This window comes from Ictalurus punctatus, chromosome 26, assembly GCF_001660625.3.
Source record: "Ictalurus punctatus breed USDA103 chromosome 26, Coco_2.0, whole genome shotgun sequence".
Classification (NCBI taxonomy): Eukaryota; Metazoa; Chordata; class Actinopteri; order Siluriformes; family Ictaluridae; genus Ictalurus; species Ictalurus punctatus.
Window position 1 is genome coordinate 3,633,652 of NC_030441.2, and position 11,043 is coordinate 3,644,694.

At 39.4% G+C, this 11,043-nt stretch overlaps 1 protein-coding gene across 2 annotated transcripts; it reads left to right on the plus strand.

Moving 5' to 3' along the window:
• The first annotated feature begins 3,313 nt into the window (after positions 1-3,313).
• On the plus strand, positions 3,314-7,456 carry LOC108258552 (tripartite motif-containing protein 16). Of its 2 annotated transcripts, none has more exons than XM_017457257.3 (6): positions 3,314-4,018; positions 4,383-4,478; positions 4,603-4,836; positions 5,017-5,176; positions 5,393-5,494; positions 5,603-7,456. In XM_017457257.3, exons 1-6 carry the CDS (start codon positions 3,422-3,424, stop codon positions 6,127-6,129), a joined length of 1,716 nt encoding a protein of 571 aa, XP_017312746.1. In that variant the 5' UTR covers positions 3,314-3,421; the 3' UTR covers positions 6,130-7,456. The 2 variants fall into 2 exon arrangements, with proteins under 2 accessions (XP_017312746.1, XP_017312748.1); XM_017457259.3 differs by having other exon boundaries at positions 3,315-4,018; positions 5,435-5,494.
• Positions 7,457-11,043: the final 3,587 nt, after the last annotated feature.

Genomic DNA, 11,043 nt, shown 5'->3' on the forward strand with positions numbered 1-11,043 from the left:
CAGAGTAAAAAAGAGTACACCCCTCACATTTTTGTAAATATTTGATTATATCTTTTCATGTGACAACACTGAAGAAATGACACTTTGCTACAATGTAGTGAGTGTACAGCTTGTATAACAGTGTAAATTTACTGTCCCCTCAAAATAACTCAACACACAGCCATTAATGTCTAAACCTCTGGCATTAAAAGTGAGTACACCTTTAAGTGAAAATGTCCAAATTGGGCCCAAAGTGTCAATATTTTGTGTGGCCACCATTATTTTCCAGCACTGCCTTAACCCTCTTGGGCATGGAGTTCACTAGTGCTTCACAGGTTGCCACTGGAGTCCTCTTCCACTCCTCCATGACGACATCACGGAGCTGGTGGATGTTAGAGACCTTTTGCTCCTCCTCCTTACGTTTGAGGATGCCCCACAGATGCTCAATAGGGTTTAGGTCTGGAGACATGCTTGGCCAGTCCAACACCTTCACCCTCACCTTCTTCAGCAAGGCAGTGGTCGTCTTGGAGGTGTGTTTGGGGTCATTATCATGCTGGAATACTGCCCTGCGGCCCAGTCCCCGAAGGGAGGGGATCATGCTCTGCTTCAGTATGTCACAGTACATCTTGGCATTCATGGTTCCCTCAATGAACTGTAACTCCCAAGTGCCAGCAGCACTCATGCAGACCCAGACCATGACACTTCCACCACCATGCTTGACTGTAGGCAAGACACTTGTCTTTGTACTCCTCACCTGGTTGCCGCCACACACGCTTGACACCATCTGAACCAAATAAGTTTATCTTGGTCTCATCAGACCTCAGGACATGGTTCCAGTAACCCATGTCTTTAGTCTGCTTGTCATCAGCAAACTGTTTGCGGGCTTTCTTGTACATAATCTTTAGAAGAGGCTTCCTTCTGGGATGACAGACACGCAGACCAATTTGATGCAGTGTGTGGCGTGAGCATGAACAAGTACAAACTTATTACAAAGTAAAAATGAATAATTTCAATCACAACGGTTTGAAATGCTGAAAAAAACAACTTTCTGTAATAGTATCAATAGATCATCGATGCAGTATCTATTAAATAGGGAACTAGAACACTACCGATTAAAACATCAAGATGCGGACAAGATGACATCAAATTTGAAATTAAATCAATCAAATGAAATTAATTAAGGGCTTCAGAGACAGTTTCTTCCCCAGCCGAGCTGTGGCTCTCCAGCATGGCGGGAACTAGTTTTACACCAAGTGGTCAGATGGTGGCTGCCTAACCCCAGTAACAGCTTGATCAACATGGGGGTGCAAAGGCAACCAGGAGACAACACATTCTACATCACACTCCCTTGTGAGGTGACCCGGCTTTTGACATTGCCTACAAATATCAGGTCCACTATGGGAAGACTGAATTAGCGGATGGGAGTGGGAACCCTGCAACCCTGCAACACACAAAATAAGCTGATTTCAACTACTCCTGCTTTAACAATTCTCTCAACTCCCCCATCTCAGACTGCCGGGGCAAACTAAGACCCCCCAACTGTGTACCCCCTTGCACCCCATACATACACCCATGCGTGAAGGGGACTGACAAACTCTGACCCCTCGCTCCTCCAGGCATCCCCTCCTGCCCCCAACAAATAGCTTCAGTACGCACCTCCAATAACGTGGAATTAGGTTGACACCAAACAAATTGTTTCAGTTCGCTATTAGCCACATATTCAACAAATTGGTCCCTCAATAACACTTCAGCTTTAAGCTTAGCATTAGGAGAACTCTGTCTTACTTTCTCCACGAGACCCAGGAGAGTCAGAGAAAAATGATGCCATAAATAATAATCTTGATCTGGGAGTGATATAGAGTGGACCTCTTTTATATTTTTGAATTGTTAAAGGCTTATGGTTTTCGGGATGGCTTTATTTCATGGGTCAGTCTATTATATAAGGGGGATGAATGTATGGTGAAGGTTGCTGGGGGTCTAAATGGTCTCATTAATGTTCAAAGGGGAATAAGGCAAGGCTGCCCTCTCTCTGGACAGCTATATACTGTGGTTTGGTCATTGTACCTCTACTTTGTAAGCTAAAAGTTGGGTTGGAAGGAGTACATATTGTTGGTTTAGATTATGCAAGCTGTGGTAAACGGTCTGCTTATGCTGGTGATGTCACTGTCATGATCAGAAATAATGAGGACGAAAAGTTTACACTAGTCTTCAATGTTATCAAAAGGCTTCATCAGCTAAAATAAATTTGACAAAAAATGAGGTTATATGGTGTGGCTCAAGAAGGAGAGATGAAAAGATAAAAATACCACATTTACCTAGGTAGAGATGGATTTAAATTTTTAGGAGTGTTTTTAGGATCAGAGCTATATAAGGAAAAGAACTGGGAGGGGTTAGTGGAGAAGGTGTGTGTCCGGTTGTTTAACTGGAAATGATTCCTCAGCTATCCTATAGGGGAAGAGTCCTGATAGCTAACAATATTATTGTTTCAGCATTGTGGCATAAAATGGCAAATACTGAATCCTTAAACTGGTGTCATTAAGGATATTCAAAAGCATCTGTTTGATTTTTTTTTGGTTAGTACAGCATTAGATCAGGGCACCAGTGCTGTATTTGCATGTCCATGAAGGCAACCAATGATTAATAGATGTAGGATGCAGAGATGGAAACTCGAGTCTGTGAGTTGGACTCATGAACAACTGACTCAAGACTTCACTTGGACTTGAAGAGAGAGACTCGTGAAAAACACTAGTCATTTTGCTTTGGCGTTCCCGATTACGTTCTCTCTTTAATACCCCACTAGACAGCATCAAACACCACATTTTTCTATTCATTCCTCATTCATTCGTTCCCTATTGTACACTTGTATTGTACAATTGTACACTTGTATTGCCAAACCAAAAGGTAAAGGGAAGGATAGTAAAAACAGGGAAAAAAAGACAAAACTAGACGAAATAAAAATACTAATAAATGAATAAAAAAATAGAGCAAACGATGTACATATATTAAGGACAATATAAATGCATTATATATGGAATAATTGAAAAAATAGGGATAAAATAAGTAAAATGACAAAATAAAAATGAATTTACTAACGAAGGTAAGAAAAATATAAATCAAGGCTGAAAGTTTTGTTTGCGGTGTCAGGAGGCAAAAAAGACCAGAAATTTAAAACCCATTCTGTGTGTATTTCATGAAATGAATCCTAATAAGTGTAGCTACATGGGTTATATTTATGCACTGAAGGGAGAGGAAATGGTTAACAGAGGAGTATTCTTAACCTCTCTGTGTTTGTGCTCCTCCTTCTCTCTCTCTCTCTCTCTCTCTCTCTCTCTCTCTCTCTCTCTCACACACACACACACAGAAACAGGAAGCCACACCCACTGTTTCCAGAGAAAACGAAACTGATCTCGGAGTGACTCTGTCTCAGCGTGAGTGCAGGAAAATGGCAGAATTCAGTATTTTGGATCACTTTTCAGTGGATCAGTTCAGCTGTCCAGTGTGTCTGGATCTCCTGAAGGATCCGGTGGCTATCCCCTGTGGTCACAGTTACTGTAAGGTGTGTATTAATGGCTGCTGGAATCAGGAGGATCAGAAAGGGGTCTACAGCTGTCCTCAGTGCAGAGACACTTTCACTCCGAGGCCTGTTCTACGCAGAAACAACATGCTGGCTGAAGTGGTGGAGAAACTGAAGAAGACTGAAGTCCAAGCTACTTCTCCTGCTCCCTGTTACGCTGGATCTGGAGATGTAGAGTGTGATTTCTGCACCGGGAGGAAACACAAAGCCGTCAAGTCCTGTCTGATGTGTCTAACCTCCTTTTGTGAAACTCATCTGAAACCTCATGCTGAACTTCCTGGTTTGAAAAAGCACACCTTAATCAAAGCCTCCTCAAAGCTCCAAGAGAAGATCTGCTCTCAACATGACAAACTGATCGAGATCTACTGTCGCACTGACCAAAGGTGTATTTGTTCTTTGTGCATGTTGGATAATCACAAAGGCCACGACGCTGTATCACTTTCAGCAGAGAGAACTGAGAAACAGGTGAGAACTAGAAATCTTTTCAGAATGAATTCATCTGAATTATTTTTCTTATCTAGAATCAGCTGCTTTAGTCAGTTATCAGATTAAATTGTGATTGTAATGGTTCAGTTCATCAGAATGATTTTAAAATGGTGTATTACATTTCAGTGTGTTGTGTTTACACAAGTGTTAAATGAATTTGTCCTCCTCACCCAGCGTTAGTCATAATCATGACAGAGTAATCAGTGAACTTTGGAGCAGCTGAACACCAGTTTTACAACTTAAACAATTCCACACAACACTGTGAACTTTAACCATTTAGCTGTCATTAATATTCACCCACACATCATTTATAACCAGCTGAATATAAGTGATTTGTGCTCAGAGTGAGTTAAAGGAGGAGCAGATGAAATCCCAGCAGAGAATCCAGGAGAAGCAGAAGAAGGTGCAGGAGCTGAAACAGACTGTGAACACGATTAAGGTGAGCATTGAGAACAGACAGAGCTGCTCCTAGAAACACACACAACACGAACAACCAGTCATCCAGAGTCCCAGTAACAGAGGGAAGTGTGTGTGTATGTGTGTGTGTGTGTATGTCCTAACAGTCCCGTGCTCAGACAGCAGTGGAGGACAGCGAGATTATCTTTACTGAGATGATCAGCTCCATGGAGAAAAAGCGCTCGGAGGTGACGGAGCTGATCAGAGCTCAGGAGAAGGCTGAACTGAGTCGAGCTGAACGACTCCTGGAGCAACTGGAGCAGGAGATCACTGATCTTCAGAGGAGAGTCACTGAGCTGGAGCAGCTTTCACACACACACGATCACATCCACTTCCTCCAGGTAACACTCGCTATAGTGACAAGTCCTATTTACAGTTCTGCAAACAAACATATTACTTTAAATTATTTTTTAAATAGTATCTTGCTTTTGTAAGTAGCTTATTTCACCCACAGTGTGTCTTTGGTCTAGAGATCATTTGTTCCTCTCTCATTCCTCACCTTTCTCCTTCTCTCTCTGTAGAGTTTCCAGTCTCTCTGTGACACTTCTGGACGTGAGGATTCACCCAGCAGCACTGTCCATCAACATCTCTCATTTGATGGAGTGAGGAATTCTCTCTCAGATCTGAAGAAGAGACTCGAGGAATTCTGCGAGGAGGAACTCAACAAAATCCCTCCACATGGTAAGAGGAGCTTTTCCTGCTGGAGAAACACCACGATGGACGTCTTTACTCACTCTGTGAAGTGTTATTTCTTAGCACTGCTCCTGCTTTCTTTTCTGAAGACAGTTCAGGAAATATTCACAAGATACACAAAAATGACTAATACTTTTAACGAAAACACTGATTTAAAATGAATACATTCACTGTATCACTTTAAACTGTTTCCATCTTTTACAGAAGCTGATGATTCATTTTTATCATCTCTGTTTTGTCTCCAAGCTGCAGCAGTTAAGAAGATTTCACCCTCAGAGCCTAATAGCAGAGAAGATTTTCTGAAATGTACAAAACACACACACACACACCACACCACACACACACACACACACACACACACACACGACATCCAACAATCACATTTTTTAGTTTTGTTTTTGTCTTTTGTTTTAGATTTCTGTTATCTGAGTCTGGATCCCAACACGGCACATCGGAACCTCATTCTGTTTGAGAAGAACAGAATGGTGAAAGACAGTGGGATACAGCCATACTCTGATCATCCTGAGAGATTTGACAACTATTTCCAGGTGTTGTGTAAGGAGAGTGTGTGTGGACGCTGTTACTGGGAGGTGGAGTGGAGCAGTGTTGGAGGTGTGTCCATCTCAGTTTCATATAAAGACATCAGCAGGAAAGGACAGGGTAGTGAGTGTGGGTTTGGACACAACAATCAGTCCTGGAGTCTGTGGTGTTCTTCATCCTCCCTCTCTTTCTATCACAAGTACATTAAAACTGAGCTCAGAGTTCCATCATTCTCCAGAATAGGAGTGTATGTGGATCACTGTGCAGGAAGTCTGTCCTTCTACAGCATCTCTGACACGATGAAGCTCTTCCACAGAGTCCACACCACATTCACTCAGCCTCTATACGCTGGGTTTGGGGTTTATGAAGGAACTATGAGATTGTGTGACCCAAAAAAATAGCAGATGAAACGTATCTGCTCATTTCCTCATTGTTTCTGTATTTGAAACTGTGACTGTAAATAGAAATACAGCCACAGAGATAGCTAACGTGAATTTTTAGCCAAGTACAAGCCATGGACCATAACAAAATTTAATCTCTGAAACATTCAAGAAAAGGAAAGAAGAAAGAAAATAACAATCAATGTGGTATTGTTAAGTATACTTTTTATTTGATTTTATTGTATCCACTAACATAAATAAAATGAGTGAAGCATACATAAGTCTAGAGAGGCCTTCTGAAAACAAAGCCAGCTCTCTCTGCAGCCAAGAATTGCATTTATTTCTTGTTTCGTCAATAATCAGTTCAAAGCTGGAAACACATTTTCCCCTTCCATCTTATATTATATGAATTCCTAAATGTTACTGGATCCTTCTGGGAAATGTTACTGTATATGGAGGAGATTGGTTTCTTTAAGAGACATCAATTCAGATATCGGGCTGCCTTGCCTTATTCCTCAAGAAAGCCAAATTGTGGGGAAATACCATATTTCATTTAATTGCCATTTTTCTATAAAGCTTGAACCATTTTATAAAAGAATGAGGAAAAGGCAAGTTTTAAAGTGCTTTCAGAATTAATTTATATTCAACTGAATCAAAAGCCTTACAAAAATCAAGGAGAATTAAACGTTCACTATCGAAACTATCACTATAGTCCAGTCTAGTACAGTCTAATATCATTTCCTATATTTCTTTGTTCCATAAAGCTAGATTGTGTTTTGTTCAGTTAGTCGTGATCAAATCATTAACTCTTTTTAACTTTCCATACTAAAGCTTTTCTGAGGAAAAAACCATCATCTGCAGACAATGTGTTTCTTCTCCAGTGTAAAAATAGTGCATGAAATTCTGTGTTTAAATGACCCCCACTAAGAGGCTCATAAGTTTTATTAATATCATTTAAATAACTGAAGAAAGTTCTTGTACTTCTGCATCAATTTATTGAATATTTTAATATACAAAAGCACAGAGATCATCTGACACTTCAGTGTAAAAAGCCGCGCTGACAGCGCTCATTGAAGGGGTCAGCAAGAATCACTTCCAAGTAGCGGTGGCCACTGAGACTAAATCCTTCATTCCACTGCGCGAGTAACGGCTTTATCTACAGGTCTGAGACTCCAAACAGCTCCAATATGCAGATTCACCTCAAAGAATCGTTTAAGAGAATCGACTCTTTCAAGAACGGTACATCGGCAGTGTCTACACTGGGATTGTGTGCAGTTATAGCTTTAGCATGTTGTCTTTGGTTCTTTTGTGCTTTCTATTTTTTTATTAAAATATTATTTGATAATGATTTTCTGCTCTTCAACTTGAGAGAACCATGTAAAGAACAAAGCATTGAACTAAGAGACACGTATATAAGAGACGTGTACTTCCATAATGCATCTTGGCAAACAAAAACACAAACAAAATGCTAAAAAAATGTAATTGCAAATTAGCGTTTGCAGTAAATGATTAGAAACTCATTTCCCGCATCTTCTTTAGCCTGTATAACCGTTTAAAGGATTTTTTGTTTCATCTACAATGATCAGGATGTGTTTTTACCATACATGACTTCTGTTTTCATTTTCCCCTCGGTGCTTGGTTTAAGGCAGTGCAGTCCATTCCACTGATAGAGCACAGGCAGGCAGCACAGCCCACCAAGCACCCATGCCAGGTTGGGAACATTAGATTGGCTGAGAACATAGACATGTCTTTTCCCCCTTTTTTCTTTCGTTGTTTGTTTTTTCACGTTAACTTTGCACTGTATTTTTTCACAGAAACTAAACAGATTATTTTTCATTTCTATCGCACTTTTGTAAACTTTTGTTACAGCATGCCTCATAAACCACAATCCTGAACATGGCTTACAACTTTAGACATGAGCTACAAATTTGAGAAGGAAAAAATGGCTACTGGAATGATTTACATCTATTTATTATTTCTACCTACTACAGTAACTAGATTTTGAAAGTAATCACTTCATTAAATTTGCATTGAATTATTCCAGTAATTTAAACAACCTGAAACAGTGATTATTGTCGTGGAAAACAAGCTTTTCAGCCTAAGTAAAAAAAAACAAAAAAAAAACAACAAAAAAAAAAACAGACGGAGGGTTTGTAGATGTCAAAACCTAAATAAACTTTATTGAAACAATGAAGTGAGACAGGCTGCAGAAGGTCCGAATTATAAATACACAAACATGTCTTTATATACCTTTCTGGAGCAGTAAAATTATCCCTAGGTGGGGCATTCACCTTTCCTTTCTTGAAACAAACCAATCTCCATTGCCTTAACTAATTATTCATATCCATATGATACCTTATATATGTTGTACATGCGTCATCAGTTGTATTTTCTTTAAAATTTTTACCGACCAGGGTTGTTTTTTACTTTGTCCCATAATTCACCCTATAGTCTCAGCCTGGTACTCTTCCTCCTGGAAGTCTTATCTTTTCTTCTGACACTGATTTGCAAGCTTAGAGGGCTTTGTTTGGAAACCCAGTTCTGATATGTGTCTAATTGCTTTTTTTTATTGCCATATAGTGGAGCTGCTTTAGACAAACACGAGGTTCTTAATTTACAGACTTAGAATGTCACTTGTTAGAAAGTGTTTTATAGTTTTATATTATGCTTGCTGTGCAGAGAGGTATGGACTGACACAGAAAACAATTAGGCCTACTGATCAGTAAGACACAGAATTCATCTAACTCAATACACACTTAGAATATAACTTCATCAACAAGTGTACTATGGATTTAGATTTTGCCACAAATTATTCTAACTGTTGGCTATACACACCAGATTATAGCTTATTAACATATCCAAACATTTAGTAAACTTTGTAGTTACACACATTGATTACACTTTATACTAGATACTATATATTTAAATATAATAAACATTGAGTTACTTGAGCTTCTGTTTGTATTTTATATGAAACTTTAAACATACACAACAATTGAAGCTGATATCAAGTGTGTAAAGGTTTAAAAGACTGAAAATGTGTTAATCAGTTAATCACCTTCCAGCGCCTGAGATATCACCTGCAGCATGATGACATCTCTCCAGGTGAGCAGCAACACCGTTGGAATTCTTTTTCTTCTTCAGTGTTGACACAGGTGTACTGTGAAACAGTGCCATATAGTGATATGGTGCTGGGAAAAGTCTTGTTAGCAACGACTGTAGTTAAACTCTTCAGCCATAAGATTAAAACAACCTGCCTAATATTGTGAATGTTTTTTCTTCAGCCCCGAATAATTCTGCACTTGGAGTGGTTTGTCACTACACAACTGAACGTCAGTAAAAGAAGACCTCCTGTAATTAATCTTCAAGTGAACAGAGATGAGACTAATCAGACAGGGTTTACAGGAAAATACGTGGAAATACTCATGTCTTATTGGCTCACAGTCAGTGTGAGGAAAAATGTAAACATTTATACATGCCGATTTTTTATTTTAGTTGTAAACCTGTAAAGGGGTTGAAACTGAAACAATAAACATCCTCTAGTGCTGAACAGGAAAGCAAGCTGTGTAAATGTCTATATAAGTTATATTATTGAATATGTATAACTTATGTGAACATGACATGAGCAGAGCATAAGGAAAGATAATGTACTCTGCATGGAATTGTAGCAGCTAAACCCAATACAATGAGAGGTTAGTTGTGCCTCCCCTTGGTTAGCGATACCAAACTAGCCTAGTCTCGTGTGAGATAACCAAAACGTTTTATATTTTATCGACCTGGTAGTCCTGCAAACAGTAATTACACCCAAGGCAAGTTTGATGATAAATGTTTTGTACAATTTTCAATAAGCCCTTACAAGCAAGAAAAAAAATGCATGCAAACAGTCTATTTAGAATTTTTTTTTTATGGAGAAGAATCTGGGCTCAGCCCCGGATGATTAACAGTTCAGCTAACGCCCCTGTCTGGCACCAAAACATTGACAGCAGATCCTTTAAGTCCTGTAAGTCACAAGGTGGGCCTCCATGGATCAGATGTGTTTCTCCAGCACATCCCACAGATGCTCGATTGGATTGAGATTTGGGGAATTTAGAGGCCAAGTCAACACTGTGAACTCTTTGTCATGTTCCTCAAACCATTCCAGAACAATTTTTGCAGTGTGGCAGGACACATTATCCTGCTGAAAGAGGCCACTGCCATAAGGGAATACTGTTGCCATGAAGTGGTGGAATTGATCTGCAAAAATGTTTAGGTAGGTGGTAACATCCACTTGAAAGTCAGGACCCAAGTTTTCCCCAGCAGAACATTGCCCAGAGCATCACACTGCCTCTGCCAGCTTGCCTTCTTACCATAGTGCATCCTGATGTCATCTCTTCCCCAGGTAAGCGTCACACACATCATCCACATGATATAAAAGAAAATGTGATTCATCAGACCAGGCCACCTTCTTCCATGGCTCCTTGGTCCAGTTCTGATGCTCACGTGCCACTTGCACCCGAACTTACCAATTACTTACCATAACAAAAATAAGTTTCGATTCTGTTGCGTTACTTTGCATTAACATCAGTTTTCAGAAAGAAAAAAAGTCTAAAAGTCTAAAGCTAAAACTTATGTACAGTAATTATTACACTTATTAAATAAACACAGTTATTATTATTCTCATTTAATTCACAGAGGTTTTAGTAGTGCTCACAATCAATACATTTATTATATTTCTATTTAATTTCTAACGAAAAATCCCAAAGGATTAAGGTGCGATTTGCAATTGATTTTTATTAGAAGTGCTTCTTCCTTTGCCAATTTGTTTATCCCAGGTTAAGATATTATTACAATGTTGTACTATTTATTGCACTAGTATAAGTCTGAGTGGAGACTAGAGGTGTGCATCAGGACTGGTAGTTGAAGGTTTTTACTTTCATGCAGTAGCGAGAGAGTGGT

What these genes read in the sequence shown, in the direction of transcription:
- LOC108258552 (XM_017457257.3), top strand. Translation starts at nt 3,422, where the DNA reads ATGGCAGAATTCAGTATTTTGGATCACTTTTCAGTGGATCAGTTCAGC. An exon ending in CAGAGAGAACTGAGAAACAG is followed by an intron (nt 4,019 to 4,382) that starts GTGAGAACTAGA and finishes ATTTGTGCTCAG; the next exon opens with AGTGAGTTAAAGGAGGAGCA. An exon ending in CAGAGAAGATTTTCTGAAAT is followed by an intron (nt 5,495 to 5,602) that starts GTACAAAACACA and finishes CTTTTGTTTTAG; the next exon opens with ATTTCTGTTATCTGAGTCTG.